Source organism: Erpetoichthys calabaricus, chromosome 6 (genome assembly GCF_900747795.2).
Source record: "Erpetoichthys calabaricus chromosome 6, fErpCal1.3, whole genome shotgun sequence".
Taxonomy (NCBI): domain Eukaryota; kingdom Metazoa; phylum Chordata; class Cladistia; order Polypteriformes; family Polypteridae; genus Erpetoichthys; species Erpetoichthys calabaricus.
The window spans coordinates 22115153-22143111 of record NC_041399.2 but is presented as its reverse complement, the minus strand read 5'-3'; the positions used below and the strand labels follow the sequence as shown (position 1 = coordinate 22143111).

The window sequence follows — 27959 nt, the reverse complement described above, 5'->3', positions numbered from 1 at the left end:
GACTTGGGGGATGTCAAAAACATGGCCTGTTAAAACCCATTCCCTTGTGTGATTTTGAGTTGTGGAAGAAATACACTGTTGTTCAAATCAGCTATCCAAAGACCTTTGTGTCTTGTTCTTCCTGGAAGAACATGCCTATGCTATAAAAAACATTATGTCAATACCAAACAGAGGGCATCCAGCCAATTACAATGATAAAGAAGTGGTGCTATGGACTTCTCATATAAAGAAGACCCTTGAAAGGCTGGCCTTGGCCCTCCTAAGACGACTAGACCTCTCCAGTGTCTTCAAAGATATCCAAACTTGAAGAGAGGTGGGATGCTCCATAATCTCATGGATCACTGATTCCCTAAACAGGTAGGGTACAGTTAGTGAGACTGCACAGTTGTGTACATCAGAGTGTGACGAGTAATACAAGGGTTCCTCAGGGGGCTGTTGTTTCTCCCTTCCTTTCTCCATTCTTCATCCTATATACTTAGGATATTAAACACAACTCATACTCATGTTATCTGCAGAGGTTTTTTTGATAACTGTACTAAAGTCAGACATATTTTGGCTGGTCTAGAGTTAGAGTATAGGAGACTTGCTAACAGCTTTTTGGGGTGGTGTGGGGATAACCACCTGAAAATTAATGTATCAAAGACTAAGGAGTTGGTGGGGGACTTCGGGAGGAAGAGAGTCCAACCTACTTTTCTCTTGATCCATGATAGCAATGTAGACATAGTACATTCAAAGAAATAGATGATACACTGAAATGGACTAATAATACAGTCAAACCATCAGAATGCACCAAGGTTTGAGTTCTTCAATTGTTTTAGTAATATGTTTCTTATCATTTATCAGCCAGTGGTGGAGAGTGCTATTTTCTAGGTGGCTCTTAAGGTTGACACTGAAATGTAATCAAAATAAATGGGGTGACCAGAAAAAGAGTCATTTATCAAGCAAGAGATCATACCCCCCCCCCAAAAAAAACTCTGAAAAAAGGTAAGGTAAATGTCTATAACTAAGGAGTCTTTAGAATGAATTAATGAAAGAAAATCTGTCAGACCTGGATAATTACGTTTCCATTGATCTTTATATCATCACACAGATGAAGCATTTTGCAAAACCACTCTGTATGGCAACCACAAAATGAAATGGCTACTGCAATAAAAATTATGATGTTTGGATGTAAAAGAAAAAATTATCCGTTTTAAAATAAATAACACGAAAATGCAAATGATAGAAAAAATAAACACAAAGAAATACATCAGGGAATAGAGAACAAAAAAAATCAGGTAAGGAAAGGGATCGGGGCAGAAGTGGTGGGCTTGAGTTCTGAGATTAGATCAGGGAATGCTAATAGATTAGATAGACAAGCTCATCAAAAGACTAATTTTGTTACTGGGCCTGGTTTGGATTCATTAGAAGTAGTGGATGATCATTATAATCCATCCTGGATAATGTCTCCAACCTCCTCTATGACCTGATCATTGGAGTGAAGAACACATTCAACAACAAACTGGTACCACCATGGTGTTACATTGAGTGCTAAAAAAGGCTTTATAACTCCTCTATTGTAGGTCAGGGAAGGGGCACCACCATTGTGCAAGATAGATCGATAGATAGAAAGAAAGAAAGAAAGAAAGAAAGAAAGAAAGAAAGAAAGAAAGAAAGAAAGAAAGAAAGAAAGAAAGAAAGAAAAGAAAGGCATTATATGATAGATAGATAGATAGATAGATAGATAGATAGATAGATAGATAGATAGATAGATAGATAGATAGATAGATAGATAGTGTAGTATTTTTGTGTTCTGTTTATAATGTACATTTTTATTATGGTGCATTAATCTGTTTTGATTCTGCTGACTGTAATCCCATTATTAGGTTAATAAAGTATCTACTGATAATACTAGTAAAACGTTAAGTTAAGCTCCACTATAACACTTTCTCCTATACATTTCTCTCTATTATAAGAAAAAAATCCTGGGACGTGACAAGACTTTTTAGCCTGGAACGAGACGTGACTTTCTCAGAGAGATACTTTGAGACGAGACTTTGTGCCAAGAGATTTCACCATGCCCGGGGCTGGAAATAAAAGACAAAGAGTAGAAGACAAAGTAGAACATTGTAAAGAATTCAAAAACGTTGGCACGATACTCCTGCAGAGCAGGTTAGAGATAATGAAAGTACTAAAATTTGAAAGTCTCAAAAAATGCTAGTAAAGATCACATTGGTGCAAACAAACGGAAATTATTACTCGGTGAAATAACGGAACATCAAAAAGAGATGGAATATATTGTTCTGATTTAAATTTTAAGTCGGAGACTTGTAGATCATCTACTTCAAGAGTTCCCAAAGTGGTCGATATTGACCCCCTGGGGTCGATTTGAACTTTCTAGGGGTCGATAGTTTCAATGAAAAAATTTGGGGGTCAACGACAGCAAAAATAGACCCCCTTACTACTGCTATTTGTTTGTTACTTCAAAATATCTATGATTCCAATAGGTACCTAATTAAGAAGTAAAATCATTTAAAAAAAACACATTACATACCAAATATGCGAACGAAAAGGTAAAATGTGTCATTAAAAGAGTCACACGTAAGAATGCATGAAAATACATGTAGCACAAACATGTCTGTTCATTGTCTTATCGAACATATCAAAGCAAGTGCGGATATGAAAAACCATTGCATGTAATTAGGGGGTCGACGGTTTTAAAAGTTTTTGGTAAAGGGGTCTGTGACTGAACAAAGTTTGGGAACTCTTGATCTACTTCGTGTTGCCATCAAGGAAAAGTAGTGTTTCTTCCCAATAAAGAGGTGCATACACGAGAATTAAAAGATTTGTTGTTTGGTGAAAGTTAAATCCACAGACGCAAGCGGCAGAGATGTGAAGTGGCTGGCGCTATGCGCAGGCCGGGGGGTTGGCAAGCGAAGCGAGTGGGGATGAAGCCCCCTAGTAATATATATGAATAACCTGAAATCAAGCCTAGGCCTCTGGACATATTGCCACACAGCACTAACCAGATTAAGACATGTCTTTTACTATACTGTATCTCATTTACACACAGACAGATATTTTGACACCAATGTGGCACTACCAATAGCCCCCTAAAACTCACAAAATATAGTAGGTGTAAAAAAAAGTAGTAATTATACTATACTTTGTAATATAATGACTTTAATGATTTCAGGTGAAACTGTTTGGCTGTACTTTTGTGAGCTATTTGTTGTAAATATGTTTAACCATGAATCATAATAACAACCAAAAAATGTAATTTCTAAAGCTAGATGTGTGTAATTTTCAGCTGATTTATCATTCAATATAAAATGTATGACTGTTTTATGAAACAGATTTTGACATTCATACATTGTATCAATTTCTCTGAACACAAATTTTAAAAATTATTCTTTAAGTAAGTTTTTGTTCATTTTTCCAAACTACTTATAGAATGTTTAATATACTAAAACCATAATCATTGTGAGAAATGAAAATCCAAACATTTAAAAGACAAGATAACTGCAAAACAGTGACAAGCCTTTTACCTTCCATGAACTGATCAAGTGCATGATTGGTGTAGCACACAACCAGGATTGGGCAGCCACCATTAGGGTTCCAGAAATGACTGTTGTCTAGGAGACTTGCGACAATTTTCAGGCCAACATAAGTCTTTCCTAAAAAAACACAAATGTTTAATGATAAGGTTTATGGCACTATTAACAAAAATAATAAGAACATAAATTATTAAAAAGTATAGTATTACCTGTTCCTGGTGGTCCTTGAATAATCGCAAGCTCTTGTGTTAATGCTGTTTGTACTGCCTGTAACTGTGATTCATCAAATTTGAATTTCTCCTTAGAGGGCCAAGAATTTAAATCTAATACGTCACACTTTGAGTTACTTAATAAAGCCTCTAATATTTTTACATTACTGACACTGCTAGGACAGTCCTCAGGATAAAATTTGTACTTATATAGTTTAAGGTCCTTCATGAAATCTTGTCTGTTATTTACTAGACTCGTGAAGTTGTATTTGTTATGGTTCCCTAGAAAATACTTTGGAGGTGAAATAACAGTATCACAATTTACAATATACTGCTGCATTGCTAGGTCAGCAACACTCATCTCTTGTAAACCTTCAAGTACGTGTCGATAGGCCTCAAAAAAGGCTGAGGTTTCAACCATGAGAAAGGAATCATCTTCCTGAACATCTGCAAGTTTCAGCCTACTTTGTTCTGTGAAACTCAAAGTTGTAACCCCCTCTGCCAGTTCCTTCACATCTCTGTTTGCAATTGTAGCAAATATCATAGTCTCAAAATTGTCCTTGGATAAGCATACGAGGGCTCCAAAGAGAAGACGCTTTGAACTTTCCCACTGAACCAGCTTCAAATTTGAATTGTTAAAATGAACGCGGTACACGATTCCGTTATGCGTGCAAATAGGTGCCACTATGTGTGTATCAAAGTAAACTCTTATGTCATCAAACCTTTGCTTATGCAGATTTTTTCCTCCATAGAGGAGTAACTGGGAAATTCCATCTCTCAGTGGCTTAATAAAATCTTCTCGCAGAAGTCGAAAATGAGTATCCAAGTAAGTATTAGTGTCTTGAAATTTTTGACCAATAATGTTTGGTCGCATAAATGGTTTTTCAACGATGTGGATGTCTTCATATGTTGGAAAGACTGACATTTGTCTAAAATCTTCAATGTCCAAATTCAGATGTTCTGTTATGTAGGTGTAATTGTCAGATCGAAGAGTACCCTCTCTTTTCCTCTCTTGTAAATGTTCAATGATTCTCTGTAGGTTTTTCATATTGTTCTCTATTTCTTCAGAAACAACTTGTCCACTTATTTGTAGACTATCAATTTCGCGGTGAACAAGAGTTGCAATTAGAGAGACGTCGATCACAGTGCTGGATGGAAAAACAGAAATTAATGTTAGGTGGATAACTAGGATCTCATTAAGTTGTTCAAGGCTTTGCTGTCTTTTTTGTGCATCACTTTGTTTTGTTATATTCATGACAAACATGGGGAGGATTCTTTTCAGAAAAGTTGAGTCTTTAATGATGGTTAAAAGATGCTGCAAATTATGACGGTTAGTCTTGCTTCTACAAGCTTTACCAAGGACCTTCAAGGCAATATCAATGAGCTCCTCGGTTAACTCATTCTGTGACAAGAACTCCTGTAAGCCACACCCCGGAGATGCCAACTTCATTACAAGATCCGAGGACTCCATTGTGTAAATCTTTGTTAAGATTCTGAAATCCAGTGTTGTCACCCGGTATTTTGGTTTTTCAGTTTCAGTCACCTCATCACCTGTTGTAGACAAAAGGAAATGTATGTAAGAATATGACTCCTGCAGAAATCAAAAGAATGCTTTTCTGATGTTAATTAAATATTACCATCAGGTTCCAAACAATGGATTATCTGCTACTTTGAGAACACAATGATTTGTATATCTTTAAAGCCATTATTCACTCTGGTTTCAGAGTGCAGCACAGCTGTGAAACTGTTCTGCTTCAGGTAAGTAATGGCTTGCTTATGGTTGCACATTAATTCTATTAGACCTCAGTGCAGCATTTGACACTGTCAGACATGACATTCTACTGTCCAGAATGGAGAACATGCAGAATGGGTGTCTCTGGCACTGCCCCTCAGTGGTTTAAGTCCTATCTGACTGATAGGCAAGAGTTTGTTAGTCTTGGTAACAGCAGATCTAACTCAGCGCCAGCCACACAAGGAATTCCTCAGGGCTCTGTCCTCATCCCTCTGCTCTTCTGTATCTTTATGCTTCTCCTTGGTCATATCATTCGTAGATTTGGACTGGGTTATCTTTTTTATGCAGCTGATACTCAAATCTGTTTCAATGTTAAAAGTGAAACTTCATCAGAGGTTTGTCAGCTCACAACTTGCCTCAATGAAATTAAAACCTTGATGGGATCGAACTCTTTAAAATTGAATTGCAGCAAAACTGAACTCCTGGAAATTGGCACTAAAGTGTAACTTAAGAAAATGAGCTCCTTTTCAATCACTCTTGACAGTGATCTCATCAGACCTTCTTCTAATGCAAGGAATCTTAGTGTCATTTTTGATTCCTCCCTTTCTTATTCCACCTGGATAAACTACATTAAGAAAATTTCTTACTTCCACCGCCATAACATATCCCATGTTCGCTGTGGACGAAGACTTAGACAAGACAGCAGGTGTGGTCATACAGCAGCTTTATTTTTCATAGTCACAGTGAGCAGAGTTTCAGAAAAACAGGCAATCAATATTACAGGCTCTTCTGAACCCAGTCTGTTGGGTGGGGCAAAGTTTTTATACCCCTAGAATGCGTGATTTAATATCATTATGAAATGCAACAGTCGCCACTTTTATTATACACAATCCTTGAGCCCCTTCAACGCCCCCTGTGCAACTTGATTTCTTGGCCCCTTTGTTATGGCGTTCAGATGTAAACTAAGGGAAAACGTGATAAGTCAGACTCATGTGTGGAATGCTTAGACCTTGAGTCCTTTGGACAAATATTTTTCTGTTTCCTCAGCAAAGCATGCTTTTACAAAATGTAAAGCTTCCTGCTGCTTAACTTCTCAGACATGGATTAGTACAAGGGAACGAAGAGAACATTCATCTTCCACATCGCTCATTCCTCTCCTTTTCTAATGCTGAGAAACTTGTCCATGGTTTTATTACATCCGGCATCAATTATTGTAACTCCCTACAAGCAGGTGCTGCTTCTAATCTTGTATGACATCTCCATTTAATTCAAAACTCTGCTGCAAGAGTCCTTACATGAACCAGCGAGCACATAGCACCCATCCTGCTTCACCTTCACTGGCTTCCTGTGTCTTACAGGATTGAATATAAAATTCTATCAATAGACTAAAGTTTAAATGGCCTTGCACCGGACTACACAAGTGACCTTCTCCATCACTAGGCTCCTGTTTGCCCACTATGGTCCTCTGATTCTGGCAATCTTGTTATGTCCAACACTAATCTGCACTCTGTGGGTGACAGCAGGGCCTTCAGCTGTGTAGAACCCAGACTTTGGAATGACCTCCCGAAATGAATGAGATCAGCTGACTCCATTCATTCTTTTAAACAACAACTGAAAACTCATTTATTCAAGAAGACTTTTAATTTAACCTGACATTCTGACACTTCTTCCAATTTATCTATTGTAAAGCCCTGGGCACATACAGCCATCCTATACCCAACACAGACAGGCACAGAGACGAGTTTTGCATACACACACACACAGAGTTTATTTACAGTACACAGCACAAGATAAAGCAGAGTATGACACAGTCCCTTCTCTGTTGCCAGTTCCTCCACTTCCACTCTTCCTCCAGACTCTGGTCATTGAGTGGTGGTGACTGGCTCTCTTTATAGGGCACCCGGAAGGACTCCAGGTGCCCAATGAGCTTCTGGGTGTAGCAGAAGTGATGCCAAATAGGGCCCTGTAAAAGTCCATGTGCCCCCTGGTGGTGGCCACGGCCCCCAGTAGAGTTGAGCTCCCATGCTCATGACCTGTGGCCCCGATAGAAACCAAGGGTGCTGGCCTCTGTCGGCCTGGGGGAGAAACTGTCCTGAAAATACTCTCTCCCCGGGTCCTTCCATACTCTGGGCGTCCCAGACAGCCATCCAGATGCTCAGGATAATTTGTGTGTGTGTTATATCACAAATTATTTATTTGTTTAAGCTTTCCTTTTAATTTTGAATTTAGCATTTTACTCTAGTTATTTTTTCTCTTTATTCTATTTATTGCTTTGTATATCCTGTATTTATCTGTTCTAGTGTTCTCTGTGTAAAATATTTGTATCCAATGTTAAATATACCCTGCTCTTCTTTCTGTGACTCTATGGAGTGCCCAGAGCATGGGAAAGGCACTATATAAATAAAATGTATTATTATATTATTATTATTTAAAGGGTAGCAGACATTTTGATGTAAATTTGGACTTAATTTAGATTGTATGCCAAGTTTACAAGCTATTCTAGCCAATGTGATGTAGGCAGTGCTTGAAAATGTAAATCTTGAGCAGTACAATCTCATGACAATGGCTTCTGGATACTCCTAATCCATTTAAGACATACTGAATATACTGAATTTGCATCCATATTTTCTTATATTTTGAAAAATTTCAAAAGATACATGGAGTAAGGACACAACATTGGATAGAGAGCTATGCGTTTCTCGGTCTTAAATATGTAATGAGAGACAGCCAAACATATTTCAAAATAATTTAAATTCCTTACCTGTTTGTCTCGTATTATCCCATGATGCGTTTAAGAGGTTTGGTTGACTTCCAATCTTTTTTGCAGCAAGAAGTTGACTTCTCCCTTGCTCTCTGCTTGGCCGAACATCTCAAAAGAAAACACCATGAAATTAAACATTACGTTTTAGTGCATTTTCAGCTTAATCAGCTCCACTTTGATTGATGAATTATTGGTTACTCCCTACTTAACATCATGTCTGTCTGTATGTTCCCTACACAATCCTACACCCTTTGCCGTATTGTATCAAATTTTGCATAGTTGCTCTCTAAGACCATATGGAAAAGATAAACTTTGGAACACAAAAATGTGACCCTGGGGGTCCCAGTGTTTCTTTTTCCTGTGTTCTACAGGACTAAACCCAGACTAACAGACAAAATGACCAGCACTTAACTTTACTCACCATTTATAGATAAAAGTACCAGTTCAGGAGGAAATGGGGATATAAAAAATATATAAAAAATTGTAATTAAATATAGAAATGATTGGCTTTCAAAGGGAGAATCCAAAAAAATAGCCATTTGCCAGTAAGAAGTTCATTAGGTTTATTTGATTAAAACGTGGGGGCACAGTGGCGCAGTGATAGCACTGCTGCCTCGCAGTTAGGAGACCTGGGTTTGTTTCCCGGGTACTCCCTGCGTGGAGTTTGCATGTTCTCCCCGTGTGATCAGAGCTAATCGTACAAATACAGGTACTAATTGTGCATATCGTTTTAAATTGCAAGTAGCTGAGAATTTACATGGCTATCCCCATTCTAATGTTTTACCTACTCAGGAGCCTTATTCACAGCTTGCAATCGAACATGACACTGAAGTAGCTGCTCCCCTTTAGAATTAAGTGTCACTTGCAAGTAGTCCAATTTAAAAGTATTCCAAAATATATGATATACAATGGGTGGCACGGTGGCGCAGTGGGTAGTGTTGCTGCCTCGCAGTTAGGAGACACGGGTTTGCTTCCCGGGTCCTCCCTGCGTGGAGTTTGCATGTTCTCCCCGTGTCTGCGTGGGTTTCCTCCGGGTGCTCTGGTTTCCTCCCACAGTCCAAAGACATGCAGGTTAGGTGCATTGGCAATCCTAACTTGTGCTTGGTGTGTGTGTGTTTTTGTGCCCTGTGGTGGGTTGGCGCCCTGCCCAAAATTTGTTCCTGCCTTGTGCCCTGTGTTGGCTGGGATTGGCTCCAGCAGACCCCTGTGACCCTGTGTTAGGATATAGTGGGTTGGGTAATGACTGACTGACTGACTGACTGATTAAAACGTTATTGTTATAAAAAGGAGACAAAAACATAGCAAAAGTGTGAGTGAAGCATCCTAAAACCTTGTAAATCATGCCAGGACTTTCAGTGATCTGCCCAGAAGAGGCTCCCCTTAAATCATTCAGGTCCCAACTACTACCTGCCGGCTCCAGCTGAAGCAGTCCTCAAAATTGGAGAGTTGGCTTTAACAGTCCAAAATACAAAGCAAGTCTTGCAATAAATTAAAATGTCTCACAAGTGAGTGATAAAACATGAAACTCTGGCTTTCAGGGATGATTATTTATAAGAATATTTATAAATTGAGAGATTTATTTAACAGAAATAGAAAAATATAGGCATCTGCTCAAAAGAGCAAAAACAATTGGCATAAGAAGACAATCTGCAGCAAACAGGTCCCGATACACAATCCAAAGACAAAATCCATGAAATCAAAGCAAACTGATTCCGAAAATCCAAAGTAATAGCAATACTTGCTCAGCTCCCAATTTGATCTCAAAGACATTATATTTGAGCTGCCTCAAAATAAAAGAAGTCAGAGAAGAAAAAATTGTATTTTTTAAAATTCCAGACCTAACAGCTAGAAGTTCAGTTGGACTTCAGCATATGCAATGTCCACACACTTTTATTAACCCACACTTTCCTGCTACAAAAATACTGGCAAAGAAAGATCAGGACATGGATTGTAATCAAAAATACAGAGGCAAAAAAAAAAAAGAAACCTAATGCCCAACCAAGATGCTAACTAGATTTAATGTCAAAAAAGGGATAGATACTGTTCAAAACCAGAAACACAATAAATAACTAGCCAAATCTGTTTTGGAAAAAAAAAAAAAAACAAAAAGCTCAGATGCGAGTGTACGAGGTGAGATACAAAAATAACCGGATTGGCAAAAAATATATATTTATTGATGAATTACAGCATTCTAAAAATTGTCACCTTCTATATACTCCTCCTCCCAATCTCTACACTGCTCCATATGTATCTTCCATTGATTTAAACAGTGCTGGAAGTCTTCTTGCTTGAGGCTCTTCAACAGGCTTGCCGTTTCTGTCTTCACTTTATCCATTGAAGAAAAATGTGTTCCCTTCAGGTCACTTTTGATTTTCGGAAACAAGTAAAAATCACAGGGAGCTAAATCGGGCAATTAGGGAGGATGATCGAGGACAGGAATGTTTAGTCAGTCAAAAACTGTTTTACGGAAAAAGCATTATGCACAGGAGCGTTGTCTTGTCTCGCTGTTCGCTTTTTTCATCTGACATTATCGTGGCAACTCATGTAGCGATTGTTGTGCAATACTGGTTGGGCAATTCACTGGATATATCTAGCTGGTCGGCGGTTTGAGAGGGTGTTTAGGAGGGGATATAGTTCTCTGATTCACGTCCGGCTGATCTCCAGATGGTTTTCCAGGAAAGCCCTAAGCACTGTCCAGTTATTTCTGTGGCTCACCTCGTACACCTATTATCAGCTTATAAACGGCCTCACCAGTGACATCAAGCACAACAACTTCCTCAAGTCCAATCTGGAAACCATACAACACATCACAGCAAGGAAAACCTAACACAGTGGCGTCCATGGGTGAATGAAAAGATAAAGAAAATAATTGTTAAAACCTCCTGAGACTTGACATAAATGGCCAGAAGGAGGGCTCAAGAGTGGTGACATTGGAGTGGCTCCACCTTCTGGGGCGCCAAAAACAACAACATTTATTTGTATAGCATGTTTTCATACAAATGATGTAGCTTAAAGTGCTTTACAAGATGAAGAAAGAAAAAAGAAAAAATATAAAAATAAGATTAGGCAATACTAATTAACAAAGAATAAAGTAAGGTTTCAATGGTGTGGCATGCGGCTGGGGGTGGCACCCAGCCGGGACGCCCAGGAAGACAGGAGGAGGGCTCGTGCCTCCTCCAGACCACGAGGGGGCGACCGCCCTGGTTCCTTTGGGGGCCACGGGTACAGGGTTTGGAAGCCCAACCCTGTAGAGGCCCGTGGTCTCCGCCAGGGGGCGCCCCCATGCTTGAAGGACCTGGAACCCCAACACTTCCGTCACACCAGGAAGTGCTGGGGGGAAGAAGACTGGGAACACCCGGAGGGCTTCCGGGAACACAGCCAGCACTTCCGCCACACGGGGGAGTGTCTAGTGAGTGTCGGGGATCACCTGGAGCTCATCCGGGTACTTATAAAAGGGGCCGCCTCCCTGCAAAGGAGGACTGGAGTCGGGTGAGGAGTGGATGAAGTTTGGAGGCAGGAGAGAGGAGGCGGCCTGACGAGCAGGCAGAGACAAAAAGAGAGCCTGGACTTTGGGGAGATTGGTGCTGGAGGCACTGGGTTTGTGCACTATGGACAATGTAATTATGGTCAATAAACGTGTGGTGGACTTAAGAATGGTGTCCGGGCAACTTCTCACAATGGCCAGGATGACAGAAAAAGCAGCAGCAACAAAAAAAAAAAAACTCCAGAGGGATGGAGAAAAAAAAAAAACAAAATCTGCAGGGGTTCTGAGGCCACAAGACCACCCGGACTCCACTGGGCATTCTACCTAACATCAATGATCTCAATCAGTCCTCGTGGTTTTCAGGTCTCACATGGAAGAATTAGATGATGATGGTCATGTGGACATCTGGCCTTCAATCCATCAAAGTAGGCACTGCATGGTGCCTTGATTGGGTGGTATGGAGGTGCACTTATAATTACAGTACATAATTACAAATATAACAGAAATAATAAATCAAAAACAACAATAAAACATAAAATACAGATACATTCAGGCAGTAATATACCTGGGGGGTATTTTCCGTACGTCACTTAAATCATCCGAGATCAGATGCCTGATCTTGGATGAGTTAATGCCGGTGAAACTCATCCGGGATAGGTCAGTTTTTCAAATGCAGCCGTATAGTAGATTAGTCGAGCCGGATCTAATCATCCGAGATGAATGCGCACGCCCGCGCTGAGTGAAAAGCCCATATATATTGAGTCTAGAAAACATGATCAGCAAGTCATTTTTTTTCACACAAGCTGTGTGTGTGTGTGTGTGTGGGTGTTAGTTAGCTAGTTAATTAGTTAGTTAGTTACTTGAAGGATTTCAACATTTAATATGCACAAGGGGTAACACTGCAAAAGCAGCCCAAACCAGAAAAGACGGCTAGCAAAAAGTGGCTGACAAATTAAACGCGTGTGCATTGTACTTACTGAATGCAGCGTTTCATTTCCTATGTGTCAGATTAATTATTATTTAATATGTCATAATTCCAGATCAAACGTGAGCACAAGGAGAACACGGGAACAGGTTAAAGTGAAGTAAAGAATATACTTCACACTGGTAAATATTGGTTTATAACTATTTAAAGAATTGTTGACATAAAGAATCATATATAATGTAAAGAACATTAATTTTAAAGCTAATAAGAAGGCAGACAAGCAAAAAACAGGTGGAGGTCCATGCGGTCCAGACCTAACCCCTGCAGAAGAGTTGGTTGTCCAGCAAAGTGCCCATCGCCCTGTTTCTGAGGGCATTCCATGGGGAAGCTCCTCTTCAGAACCAGTGGCAGGATGCAGTGGTCACTTCATTTCAGGTAAAGGATGGTCATTGCATATATTTGTCCTCAATGTGTGCCACAGGTATGTTCCATATAGCCCTCTTTTTTTGTTGAGTCAGTAGCAGGGAATGTCATATCCCTAGAATCTGTGTCTGACCAACGAGATATTGACAAAGGTCAACTATTTGATGAAGACACTGTGTCTGATTATTCATCAGGAGGAGAGGTACATTTTCCAAATCAAAGTCCACTCTGATCAGTCCCATGTGCCCCAATCACATTTGGAAATCTTGGGTAATGAGAATGTTAGGCTGATTGTGAGATTCTTCATGGAACTGTGGGTGTTTTTGCCTGTGTATTACCTACCTGCAATGGCATGAAACGCCTCTTTTATTGTCTGCACACTCAGGCGTCCAGGAAACACTATAAAAACCCGAAGTAAATATTTCAGAGCCAAACAGACTTTATGAATTGCCTGGCAAACTGCACTTTTAGATAGATTTTCCGCATCGCCGACAGTATATAAAAAAGTGCTGCTTGCAAAAAACCTCAAAGCAATGCATACTGTCTGTGTGGTTGTGAGAGCCCGACTTCGCCGAGTTTGACTTCGAATATAAGGTGCTAATAAATCTTTGAGGTACAATATTCCACCCTCGGCTATAACGGTATCTTTCGAAAAGAATTTCCTCCGGGAGCAATAAAATACCCAATAAAACCCTCTCTATATGAAATTCTCTTCTTATAATTTGCGTACCGATATCAATTGGTCGCTCATTCATGAACGGCGAAGCCATGACTGAATGAATTCCACGCATGGACACTGATTAACTGTGTGAGCTAATCCTTGTTTACATCGAACAAACCTGCTCCAAGCAGGTTTGAGGATTTGGATGTGTTGGTATGACAACACATCCAGCAAGAGCTTCGAAAACCCGACAGATCCAGGATCAGGCCAAATCTTCAAAAATTACATCCGGCTAAACGAGTAATCCATGCACGAAAAATACCCCCCTGTTATCACCAAATCCAAAATAGAAAATAAATCTGCAACCAAAAAGAAAAGCTAAAATTCCTTAGCCCTGTCCCTTTGTCTTTCCTAGTGAAACCTACTCTTTGTAGATTTTGTGAGACTTTGAACTGAAGACTGGAAAGGATTATGCACACTGCCATTTTGTATAATGACTGCATGTTGAAATACCAAATCACACTCACATCACCAGTAATGGATATCTTAATTAACAACACTATGGCATCCCAAAATGGCCACCAAAAATGGTGATGTGCGGATATAATTTCCATAATTGTACACAAAAATAACAATACTCTTACTGACAATAAAGCATGCAAATTCAAAAACATCTTTAAAATGACACCAGCATTCATAAACATGATATATATGCATTTGCCACATAAAATTGTGCTCTAAATTTAAGTGTTTTCTTTCAATTTAAAAAAATAAAGAGCCTGTCCTCGTGTTTTATAATGGAGGCTAATGGGGCATGGGGCACCACTAGAAAATAAAAGCCAAAGAAACTTACAGGTGAAGCACCAAAAGTTTCAATATAAGAAAACCTGCCTTCTGTGTTTCTGTGACAATAAAAGGGACATGGAAATATTTGTTTAATCGCATATTCCTAGTACTATTTTTCTCGTGGTAAGGAAACGTTTTCTATTCACTTGTGTGAATTCTCACATAAATATGGAAGTAAATCAAAACAAAACCAATCATGTGGCATGGAAAGTTTAATGTGACTTGGTCTTTGGAGAGAAAAACACACCCTGGGGGTGAAAGATTGAGACAGAAGAAAACAAACGCTGAGATGGTGTGCGCAGCTGGTCTACTTTTAACATGGCAGAATCTCATAATACTGTTGTTTTTCTGTTCAGAAATGACATGTATAAACTATTTTACAAGGTGTGTGTAATCACAAGATGTAGGTAAAAGCTCGATAACTGCCTTGGATGTGTTCGGTAAGTTTTTAAGCTTTTATTTTCTGTTAATCTCCCGTGCCCCTTTAGTACCATTGCGAGCAAGATATTTTTAAAAACCTATAGAAAATGCCTAACTTTAGAACACTATTTCACATGGCAAATGGATATATGCCATGTTTGTGAAGTAATAATTTTGACTTGAAAAATACTGTACTTATCCTTTCACAATACTTACTACTCGGTCTTCTGTTCCAAGAAATATTTAATAGGTCTTGTTGACTTCCAGTCTTTTGTGCCACAGAAAGTTGAGTGTTGTGTCCATGAACATTTTTGGAATCATCTAAAGAAGTAAAATAAACCAAAAGGTTCTAAACTGGTTTAATTTATACAATTATTTTCAAACTTTTCTTATAAACATAGAGTTATGGAAGAATGGAATTGGCAGCAACAACCACTAGCAATAAATCCAAGCCAAATTAGGCCTAAACAGAGTGAACTGCCTGGACATTTGCTTAAATTTGTTTTGTTCATTTTTATAAAAGATCCAACTCTAGAATATTGACAACAGTACATCAATATCTTGACCTCTAGGTTGTGTGACTGGCAACGGGCATAGCGATAGTAAGCAACATAGCTGCAGGAACATCGACAAAATGGAGGTGACCATGTAACAAGCAGAACACAAAATGGCGTTGACAAACTAACAATTGATTTTATAAGCATTGTTGCATAGGGAGTTTCTCATGGGTCAATGCCAAGGTAATCAAAGTAATTTGATTGTTGAAGTGACAGCAGCACTAACCTCTGTTCCATATTCTTTCCTAGAGTAGCAGCACACCCACAGGAAGAGCTCTGACATCACTTCCGGAGAATTATCTGTATCCCCTTCCACCTATGGCCCTATTTAAACAACTTGCTGACTGGAAGTTGCCTTTCCCTTTGGAATCAGCAACCAGCTATTCTGCTGAAGCAGGATGACTTTATACTTCAGGACTGGAAGATGAAATGCTGGAGTCAAAACCAAAGACAAAAACTGACCTTTGTCTAAGCCAGAAATGTGAGACAAGAAACATACATTTTAGCTAAGAAAATAAGTTAGAAAACCAAGAAGTAATATACCGAGAAGCAAACCTAAAGTCTTTTAGAATAATCAAACATGAATATTGAAATGCCGTACAATATGACCTTATATACGGTATATATATGGTCACGCCGATGACATCATGTGAGTGCCCTCCTGGACTGCTCTGGGACGCTGCCTTGGCAGTGGTCCACACGAAGCTTACCGTAATGGCACCATGCATCAAAATTCAAAATGATACCGTGATAAGACATTCAAATATTTCAAGTTAGTCAGGATTTAGGATCCGATTGAATATTTGTATCAAATTCCTCAACCTCAGAAACCGCATTGTAGCCATCAAGAAATCCCAGGAATTCCTCAGGAAAGTGAAAAAAAAACTTAATAAAAACCACCAATCATAATACCAATGAGGCCAGACCTCTAGATGTCAGCCAACGTCTTGGGCTGAAAAGCCATACTCAGCATTTATGCTGTATTTATTTCATTGCTTTTTCTTTATTCATCTGGGTATTAAACGAGGCTTCACATGGGACACCAACCCTTTATGATCTGTTGGTAACTTTATTTTTATAGCATCCAGAAAAACACATTAAAAATTTCAAAACTGAAAAGGACAGATCTAAAGAGGGCCAAACACAGATAGGTAATTTTAAACCTTTCTATCATGTCTCTCAACATCTTAAAATGAAAACATTCAGCTCCTTCAAACTTTCCTTATTCGAGCCGAAATTAAGTCTAATCATGCTCCTCTGGTCTTTTTCAAGTCCAACTTTATCCTTTCCATAATACAGAGAAAAATTATGTTAGATACATAGATAGTTATTCCAGATTAGCACTATTTAGTGCGTTGTCTATCTTAAAATTAACCTACCTAGATATGTAGTTGACAAAGCCTGCCATATTAGCCTTCTTCATCGCCTCTGTCTGGATGTGGACAGTGACATGTCCACTGCGATTCATAATTCCTTCTAATAAGGATGTGCTTTCATTTAACCTCTCATCGTAATTTCAAGGTTTGATCTGCCAACCCAGGAACTTGTGATCTAACAGGGTTAAAGTACTTTCATTTTCTTTTTTTCTCACACTGGTTTACTCTTTGCTGTGTTCATTAGTTTGTTTCTTCAAGTCTCTTTTCTGAAAAGCTTGAGCAGCACAGTACTTGACAACACTTGAACATCAAACGAGAACACAAATATCTGTGATTTACACACTGTAATCTTTGGATGGGATGGGTTCATCAGCTGGCACACATAAATCCTTTAAGAGACTTTGCAATACTTGATTAATCTGTACGCTTTCTGTGAGGGACAGTTGTACGTTACTGAGGAGAATTTAGCTAGCAACGAGGATGTGGTTGAGTCAGTGGTGCAGGCTTTCTATGTTGATAATTACTTACAAACTCTACAGACACAGCACCAGGCCATAAAGCATATCAACAAAATGAGATCCTTACAAGCAGCCGGAGGTTTTCAAATAAGACAGTGGTCCAGGACTGTCCCTGACGCTGTTGAACATCTACCCTCTGAGGCAAGATCAGAAGGCACTGAAGTATGGCGTACTGCAAACAAAGCTGACCCACACAAATGAACAACCTAACCATGGCCACATATCGCACTTTAGATAGGGCGGCTGCTCCATCCATGTCTGTGGAGGCACACTTAGAAACAGAAGTCACTGCCACAACAGATGACAATGTGAAAGTTTCCCTAAAGACAATCAGTTCTCTGACGGCTAACAAACCTGCCCCTTCTAACAGTCATTTAAGTTCACTTACTCCAGCTCTAGACTTTTCCTTGGGTCTGATTCAAGTAGGTGGCAGACTCCGCAAGATGCACTTCATCCTTGCCTTGACCATCTCAAATACGAAGCAGGGAATTTTGCACTTTCACTGTACTCATTTCTGTCTGTAGTGCTAACTGAACACCACAGCAAACCAAAAGTGATGAAATCAAAAAGTATTCAGACTCTTCACTTCTTTCAAATTTTGTTATGTTGAGACTTTTTGGCTAAAATCATTTAAATTCATTTTTTTCGCTCATCAAGCAACACACAATAACCCAGAATGACAAAGCAAAATTAGGATTTTAGTAAAGATAAAAATGAAAACTGAAATGTCACATTGACGTGCTTATTCAGACCCTTAGCTGTGATACTTGAAGTCTGGATTAGGTGCATCCCATTCTGTTGATTATCATTTAGATGTTTGTACATCCTGTTTGGACCACCCATGGTCCATTCCATTTTTTGGACATGAGTAAGAAAGACACACACCTGTCTATCGAAGGTCCCACAGCTGTCGATGTGTATCAGAGCAAAAACCAAGCCATGAGGCTGAAGGAATTACCTGTGGTGTTTACAGACAGGATTGTGTCAAGGCAAAGATCTGGGGAAGGCTACAAAACAACTCCTGCGACATTGAAGGTCCCCACGATCATACAGTCATCCATAATTCTTAAAGGGAAGAAGTTTGGAAGAACCACTGTTACGGTACAATACAATACAACACAACATATTTTTTGTATAGTGCTCTTCACTGAATGCAGGCGCAAAACACTGTGAACATATTCTCAGGGAAAATACAAGTATAGATTATGCAGATTACTAAATACAGAAGGGATGCCTATAAAAATACAGATTTACTAAAATACACAGAAAAATAAAGTAGACACTTATTAACATAAATGGAAACCAACAATATCTGTCCATTAATTAACTGCAGAAGTATATAGCAGGTTGACAAAGGAGGAGACTAACACTGACATTGACAAAGTCACAGTCCAGGAGACCTCGGCCAACTAGCCGCTTACCCCCTCATTCTATAGTGGAGTCTGTTCTTGGATATCCAGTCAGATGAAAGAATCTATACATACCGTGACTCCTCCTTCAGTTGACCAATCAAAGAGATGTAATCAAGAACCTGATGAGCTCCACAGAACTTGTGTGGAGAAGGGAGAAACTTCCAGAAGGACAACCATAACTGGGCTTTTTGACAAAATGGCCAGACAGAAGTCTCTCCTTAGTAAACGATGTTGGGTATTTATGCATATTTTTGTCTTTCATGGTTGTTTTTATTAATTGGAATTCCCCTGTGTCTTATTCTTATGTTATTTCTGTTATTTTGTTACCCATGTACTGTCTCTTTAAATGTCCTTATGTTCCTTATGTTTTGTGGGTGGTTCCCCCAGAGATGGGACCACCTGCCTATCTCCACCAGGAACTGCCCTCTGCCCTATAAAATTAATGGATTCCCACAGTTCGTAGCGGTTCATTTTGAACGAGCTAGGGAGTAGTGAGTCCCCATACCTTTCTTGCTCTGATTTTTTGAGTTCATGCTCCGGTTTTACTTTCTCGTAAAAGTAAAAAGTATTGTCATCGTCCAAAGATTCAATGTCGAGATTTTGATGAATCTCAACATTTTAGACCTCTCTGACTTTCTCATATATGAAGTATAGGGAAAGTATTGGAATCGTACAAAAAAATCAATTTCGAGAATTTGATAAATCTCGATGTTTTAGACCTCCCTGAGTCCAAAAATACCATTTTTGGAATTATGTCTGTGTGTGTGTGTGTGGGTGGGTGTGTGCGTGTGCGTGTGTAAACACGATAACCTGAGTCCGCTTTCACTTAGGTCAACGAAATTGTGCATACAAGTATTAGGTAAAAAAACGTAGATTTCTATCACCTTTTGGGCTATTTCTGCTAACTGGAACTTTTACTTTACCTTTTATTCATGCAGCTGCAGAGTCCGATTTATTCAAATTTACTTTTATAATAATTGTTCAATATATTATTAATTTGATTTGATGGTGATGGTTCTTTATCATACATAATATAAACATATAATCATTGTCTTGCGATTTACTCCTCAAATATTCATCCCCATAAGTATTTGAGTATACAAGAAAGTCTAGGGGAGACCTCTCCCAATTTTTTATCTTTACCTTTGGACTATGTATTTTGCCTTGGATTGCCTCTTTTGGCTACTCCTTCACTCATTAGAGCTTAATGTATTGTTTGAATATTTTTCATTAAGAACAATCCTTTTTATTTTATAAATACTCAACTTGATCTCTGTAGTACTAGCTATGATTTTTGATGAAACGTGTGGGTGGTTTTGGAATTGATTTTGTGACTTGCATACTATGATGATCTCTATTACAAAAAAACACACATGGAGGCATACTTGGGAGTTTGCAAAAAGGCACTGAAAGGACTCTCAGACTGTGAGAAACAAGAAACTTTGGTCTGATGAAACCAAGATTAGTGTCATGTCTGGAGGGAACAAGGCACTTCTCATCACTTGCACAGTACTATTCCAGCAGTGAAGCATGGTGGTGGCATCATCATGCAATGCGGTTGATATTTAGTGGCAGAGACTAGGAGAACAGAGCTAAGTAGAGAGATATACTTTATGAGAACCTGCTTCAGGGTGTGCTGAACCTCAGACTTGGAAAAAGGTTTCTCCTTCCAATAGCTGTCCACCAATGGTCTTCATCTATCCTGACAGAGTTGAAGAGAATGGTGAAGCTTCCAGGTGTGCGAAGCTTGTCTCATCAAATCCAAGAAGACTTCAGGCTGGAACAACTGTCAAAGGTGCTTTAACTAAGCACTGAGTAAAGGGTCTGAATACTTGTGTCAATGGAATATTTCAGTTTTTTATTTTTAATAAATTTGTAAAAATTTTGAATATTTTGTTTTAGATTTGCCATTCTGAGGTATTGTGTACTGTTTGAACAGGGGAAAAAATAATTTACATTATCCTAGCATAAGACTAAAACATAACAAATTATATGAAAAAAGTGAAGGGGTCCAAACACTTTCTAAAGGCACTGAAGCAGACAGACATTTAACTTAGTAACACAAAGACTAAATGACTAAAACGTTTAAAAACAATAGTTTATTCCCAATCATACAGATTATATTCATTCAAACAAACTACCTTGACATCATTAATATGTAAAAAAAATTGCTTAGAACTTGTATACATAGAGATACAGCATCAAATACAACCTTGCTGGACGTCCAAGAGTTAAATGGTATTTGAGGAAAATGATACGGCAAACTACTACTTCAGGCTGCAGTTAATTTAAAATTTGATTATGTCGTAATTATTTCATTGTTGGCAAAATAAAGGCTAGGAGTAAAGTGTAACAAAACTGTATGAAAGGTTAAAATAAATATGGCTTTATTTTCTCACCCCTAATCCTGAAGCTGGTGCTGTGAGATCTGACTCTCGGCACAGTCCATCCAGTGACATTACTCTCTGCGCCTGTTGACAGATTAAGCAGGTTTGCAGGACTCCTACCACGAATACGATGATATCCACCTCTTCTGGATTCAGAGTCTTTAGTAAAAAAAGAAAAAGAAAAAAATATTTATTTTACTTAAACAAATCACAAAATGTTAAAAATTTATCCTTGATCATGAAAACACTCATTATGGCACTTATCAGAGGTTATCCATAGACTGTCCTATCCATTTTTTATACAAAAAGATATATATTTAATATGAAGTTTTTGCTAAACCTCATCCTGCTGCTCACAGAAACTGTGACAATATTACAAACCCATGTTTAAACATTCACACTCATCTCAGGAGATTTAATAGTCTACAAGATTTTTTCTCTACATTATGTAAGATGTTGTTTTTCCTGTTGTCTTAATGTTTAAGTATTTGAAGTTCCAGTCATCATGGCTGTCTATCGATCTGATGATGATACTGTCCATCTCCGTCACTCCCCCTCCTCTGTGTATGCTTGTGGGAGTGCAGGACAATTTGGGAAAGGTAGACCCGGGGGCTGGATGGGCAAGGGAACTGCACCCCATGCTCACTGGGTTGGTTTTGATTGTGATGTCTTGTCATTCTCTTTTCCTCTTATTGATGGTTCCCTTTGTTGTTCAAAGTGATGGACCCCTTCAATTACTCTCTGTCGCCAAAGCATGCGGTTCAAGTATGTCAAGCTGAATGTGTGGAATGGAGCAGGTCTTGCAAGAATGTTTCAAGTAGTCCTTCCAGCATTTTTTCAATCCACCTTGAGGTCGGGATCCTTCAGCAAGTTCATTGTACAGGACCATCCAGGGAAGGCGAGACTCATTCATGGGGATAACATGCCCGGTCTATCGGAGGATGGCTGAGCAGCATGGCCTCAATGCTTGTTGATGAGCAGCATTCCAGAATTTTAGTGTGTGGAACCCTGTCCTCTCAAGTGAGACAGCAGATGTGAAACACTTCTAGCGTGCAGATTTGCTTACAGTAGGGAGTCCAGGACTCCATAAAGGAGTGTTGATATACATACCATGTGATGTACTACAACCTTGGTTGCCATGCAGAGATCTCAGTTCCAGAAAACATGCTTGAGTAGATGGTCAAATGCAGTGAAGTCTAGTTGGAGGTGGTTTACAATTTCCTCAGTCACACAGGCATCACTAGGCATTATGCTTCCAAGGTAGAGGAAGGATTGTATGTTTCCTAGTGTCTTGTTGCCAAAATTGATTTCCACTGGAGGATCTGTGTGCTGGAAATCAGTCTGAAGGGTCAGTGTCTTAGAGGTGCTGATTTCCTCGCCCATCGAGGAATAGGCTGAGTGTAAGGACTCAGTGGTTCTCTGAAGGCTTTCCGGATGAACAGCTACACCAGCAACATTGTCAGCATACTGGAGCTCATAAATGATTGTCGAGGAGGTTTTCAAGTGGGCTGACAATCTTTGGAGGTTAAACATATTGCCACCCAGTCAATACCAGATCCGCACTCCCATCAGTGGTGTCCATTGCCATTTCTGGAGAGAAGAGTTATGGTGACAAGGTAAATATTAAAAAGCATCAGAGCCAGGACACAGTATTACCTGACACCAACAGTGATTTCGAAGGGAGCAAATGTTTCCCCACCAACAAAGACCTTCATCATCATTCTAACATGGAAGAGATAGAGCATACTGTGGAATTTCGGGGGTCATCCAAACTTATGCAGGTCTTCCCAAAGCATCCCATGGTTGATGGTGTTCAAATGCTTTCTGCAGGTCAATGAATTCAAAGCTGATATCTCACTGGTGTTCCTGAGCTTACTCTAGGAGTTGGCGGATGAAGAAAATCATGTCAATTTTGTTGCGTTTGGAACAAAAGCCAGCCTGTGACACCAGAAGTGCTCTATCTGCAACGTATCGAAGTACCCAGAGAAGTGTGACATGGCCAAGGACTTCCCAGCAACATCCAGCAGTGAAATACCACAGCCGTTGCCACAGTCTGATCAATCCCCTTTCTTTTTGTAGACGGTGACGATGATAGCATGTTTCCACGATTTGGGAATTTTGCCAAGCTTCCAATATAAAGTGAAGAACAAGAAGATTAAGTCTCCCATATTCATATATTTCAGCTGGTATTGTCTCTTCACCAGGAGTCTTCATGTTCTTCAGGGCATGGACGGCAGTTTGGACACTCATCTAGTTCAGGGACCTGGGAAAGTTTGGGGATCTTCTCAAGGACTGAAGGATTGGCATGGTTCTTTTGGTTCAACAGTTCTCTGAAATGCTCCACCCAATGATCCAATATCTGTTGCTCGTGTTTGAGGAGTGTAGTCCGAACTGGAGCTACGTTACATCAATAAGAACCATAAAATTCTTTGATGGCATTGTAGAACTCATAGATTGTGTTTTCATCTGCATAGTGTTGGATTTCAGTGGCCTTGTTGATCCACCAGTTGTTCTTGATTTCACAAAGCCTATGTTGTATAATTGATCTAGCTTCTTTCCACTTCTGCAGGAGGGAAACTGATGACGGATTTGTAAGATTAACTTGGAAAGTTGTATTCTGGGCCTCCAGGAGGGGGAGAATCTTGTCTGTGGCATCCAGAATCCAGTCTGGGTTCTTCCTCTTTAAAAATCCAAGGGCTTTCTTGGAAGAGGACTGCAGGGCTATGATCAGCGAGGTCCACAGATCATCAACATCAGGACTGGTAGTGATGATATCATATCATTGCCTGAAGAAGGGGCCTGAGTTTCCTCGAAAGTTTACATATTGTAATTTTTCTAGTCAGCCAATAAAAGGTGTCATTTTGCTTAACTTCTCACTACAAGCACTCAATCAATCATATGGTTATAGTGGATTGGCTACACAAAAGTTACTGTTGCATTAAAACCAAATGTGACTTTAAATGATTCTGAGAGCATGAGTCTTAGATTCTCTGGTCTAATGACAGAAATATTCAACTATGTAAGCAGGACTCCAAGCACAATGTCTGTCATATACCAGGCACTGCTCATCACTAGCCTAATGCCATCCCTGTAGTGCTTCTCAGAGGCAGGGACAGGGACACTAGTTAGAATTGAGGGAAGGATGAATGGAGCTAAACACTAAGAGGTTCTTGAAGAAAATCTGCTCCAGAGTGCACAGTTTACATTTAAGCATGACAATGACTTGAAGCATATGGCCATGACGACTCCAGAGAGACTTCAGAGAGATTACAGAGGCTTCCCATCCGTTCGAATGAAGCTTGAGAGAATCTACCAGGAAGGAAAGGGATAAACTGCTCAAATTTAGGTGTGAAGAGCTTGAAGAGACTTACCCAAGAAGATTCAAAGCTGTAATTTCTGCCAAAGGGGCTTCTACGAAATGCTGAATTAAGGGGTCTGAATACTTGTATGAATGAGTGAATTCAATTTTTGAGTTTTAATAAATTTACAAACCTTTCTGTGAACATGTCTTCATTTAGTCATTATGGGCTATTAAGTGTAAATTGGTAGGCAAAAATGGGAAATGTATCCATTTTAAATTAAACCTACAATACAATAAAACGTACATAATGTGAAAGGGTCTGAAACCTTTCTGAATGCAGTGTGTGTTGCTGTTGCTTTTGGCCAAAGTCTTGCACACTACTCAAAACACAGTAGAATACCAAACTGTTTGCATCACATTTGGTACCATAAAGATAGAGTCAGTACCAGGAACAGCTTTTAGTGCCATGGTTCAGTAGTGCAGTGGTCTGGGCTGCTTGAATCCAATTTTATCGGTCTGAATCATGTACCCATTACTATCTATGTGGACTTTATTATAGGAGCTCAGATTTTTTCCTATTAGGTTAACTGGCATCCAGTAAGGCCAGGACCCTCACCACCCTGAATTGGGTTAGGTGTGTTTAAATATGAATTAGTGACAATTTAGAACCTACAGAAAATTCAAAATTCATGTGTAGATAAGACTAGAATTTTAAAAAAGCATAATTGAAAAGTCATGGGGAAACTGGAAAGGGGTGTGTGGCACTCCCGATATCTCTGCAAAAGGAGAAAGGTCCAAGTCTTTAGAGTCTTGGTGCTTCCTGTCTTCCTATATGGTTGAGAGACATGGGCGCTATTCAGCGACCTGAGATGAAGACTGGACTCCTTTGGTACTGTATCTCTTCAGAGAATCTTTGGGTACCATTGGTTTGACTTTGTGTTGAATGAACGGTTGCTCATGGAGTCCCGAATGAGGCACATTACCTGCATTGTGAGGGAGCGTCAGTTACGGCACTACAGCCATGTGGTGCGTTTCCCCGAGGGTGATCCTTGTTGTTGAAGACCCAAGCAGCTGGAACAAGCCAAGGGGATGCCCACGTAACATCTGGCTGTAGCACATATATTGTCATTTCCAGAGGGTGGGACTGGACCGCGTGTCTGCCTGGGGGGTTGCCAACAGGATCCTAAGCTGTTTCCTAATGTGGTGGGTGCAGCAACATGCTGTACAAGTGCATGCTCCTCCACTTGACTTGATAACTGAAATATCTACATGTTGCATTTTATCTTTAGGACTTAATAGTAGTGTGACGCAAATGCTCACTGAACAACAATGGTTACATCTGTTGTTTTAGAACAATGAAACTACAAATTACTTTCAACTACCTACTTACCTCCCCTTGATTTGTCTTTTTCTCCATGATGCTTCCTCCATGTTTCTGCAGAGCTGTCCCTCTTTGAAAAAAATCCTGGATTTCTAGGGACAGAAAGTGGAGCCTCATATTTCTGGGAAATCTCCCTGCCAGAACTGTGATCTCGTCTCCTATTAGGGCCGTTGGGTCCATGTCTGTGTCCTTGGCCTCTGTCACTCCTACCTTCTTGTCTGGCGTGAGGATACCACTTTTTATCAGTTTCATCTGAAGCACCTTCTGAAGATAAACACATTGTACTGTATCATAAATAGCTACAAATTGCAAAAAGAAATGTAAATAGAACAAAATTAAGAAATCAATAAGATTTCCATGAAAAGAAACAATTAGCAGTTACACTTTCAAACCTGATTTTAAATTTGAATTCTGTAACAGTAGCTGTGTTACCCGTCAAAGTCACGTAATTGAAAACATTTAAAAATATTTGTTTTTTGATGTTTTTTGCCTTACGTATACCTTCAACATTTGTCCTATGCCTTTCTTCAGTATCGATATGTGCCTCAACCTCTCTAACCTGCCATGTCCTCTCGATCACGTTCCTGTAATGCCTGCTGTTAAGACTCTGTCACTTTGTTTGCCTTCAGTCTGCTTTTTGACTATCAACAGTGGTAGATGGGCCCCCATTATACGCTGTGAAAACAGCATTCTTATTGTTGCAAATATTTCCCATCTTTGAAGGTGACTTTCAGTGTTCCACCTATTCCTTTCCTCACTACCGTTGTGTGTGTCAGCTTCTTCTGCTCAGCGCTTTCTGTCTCAATCGCATTTGACCGACCAACCAAAGTGAAACGACCAATTAGACCAAAGCTAACTCAGCCAATCAGATTGCTCAGAGACCTCGCACACATAGACACACCCACACACACCAGACAGTAGTGTTTTATTATATGGTAGATAGATAGACACAGAGGAAAGGGAAGCATTTTGATGTGACAGCCTCTGATGTGTAGCACATAATACGAAAATGAACATGACAACATCCATGAAAGGTCTCTCATTCTGTCCCTCATTCATTTTGAGAAATTTAAAGAACGGAACTAGCAAGCTTTATTGGAAAAAAAAAGTCATTCAGTCCAGCAGTCTAATGTTCATTCCAAATGACCACGAAAAGAAAACGAAAGTATTTAAAAATCAAACACCTGAAATAAAAACAAATACAGAGAAAAATTAGAAGCCTTGGACAACATGCGCTGTGGTGTTTTCAGCTGAGCAGATGGTGCTGGTTTAGCTGCTATATGAGCCATGTCATAAAATGGAGTTATTTAAAATAAAGTGTTCTGGCACTGCCAGTTAAGTTCTAATTGTTTAGCAAGCTTTTGTAACCTTAACACAGAAATCTTAATGCCGCTGCTGCAGGAAACAGGAAGCCAATGTGACAGGAAGTAGGAAGTGAGTGCAGCAGCAGTAAGCTTGTGTGTTTGTTATCTCGAACAATCCTTCGCCATCCTGCTTAGTTAGCCCTTGTGAAGGCATTCCCTGTAAGTTATTGCTTTTTTCTAGTTATATAGCTTTTGTTTAAGTAACTTTGGTTAGGGAATGACAAAGTAAATGTTATATTTCAACATGTAAATTTACTGAGTTTTCGGCTGTTAAGCTCTTAGTTATAAATGCTACTGTATTTACTTTATATTACTTATACAAGTACTTATTAGTGTTTGTTTGTATTTGTATTTACAGTTTCACACCATTTGTGCAATTAAACATTCTCAACATCACTTCATGGTTCAGGGAATTATTGCATGAAGGTGTTTAGCTTGCTGGATAATTGAACAGGAGAATCAGTGAGGCCAGTACACAAAGTCATGGCAACTCCATCTACGGACAGTTTCAACTTTGCACTAGGGCTGAAACGATTCCTCAAGAAGCTCAAGTAACTTGATTACTAGAAATATTCAAAGGAGTGGAAACAGTTTGGAGAAGGTCCTTTTCTTTTCTACCATGACTTTTCACCTATGCAAAAAGCCAGGTCCATAAAGACACTGAGG

General features: G+C 39.4%; 1 protein-coding gene across 1 annotated transcript in view; it reads right to left on the bottom strand.

Annotated features, from left to right (window-relative positions):
- LOC114653219 (NFX1-type zinc finger-containing protein 1-like) overlaps window positions 1-27959 on the bottom strand; it is a 126995-nt gene that overhangs the window by 77683 nt on the left and 21353 nt on the right. Inside the window, 6 exon segments of the mRNA XM_051929226.1 lie at window positions 3528-3656; window positions 3746-5296; window positions 8239-8346; window positions 15214-15318; window positions 21260-21406; window positions 25939-26193. Coding sequence (XP_051785186.1) covers window positions 3528-3656; window positions 3746-5296; window positions 8239-8346; window positions 15214-15318; window positions 21260-21406; window positions 25939-26193 — 2295 coding nt within the window.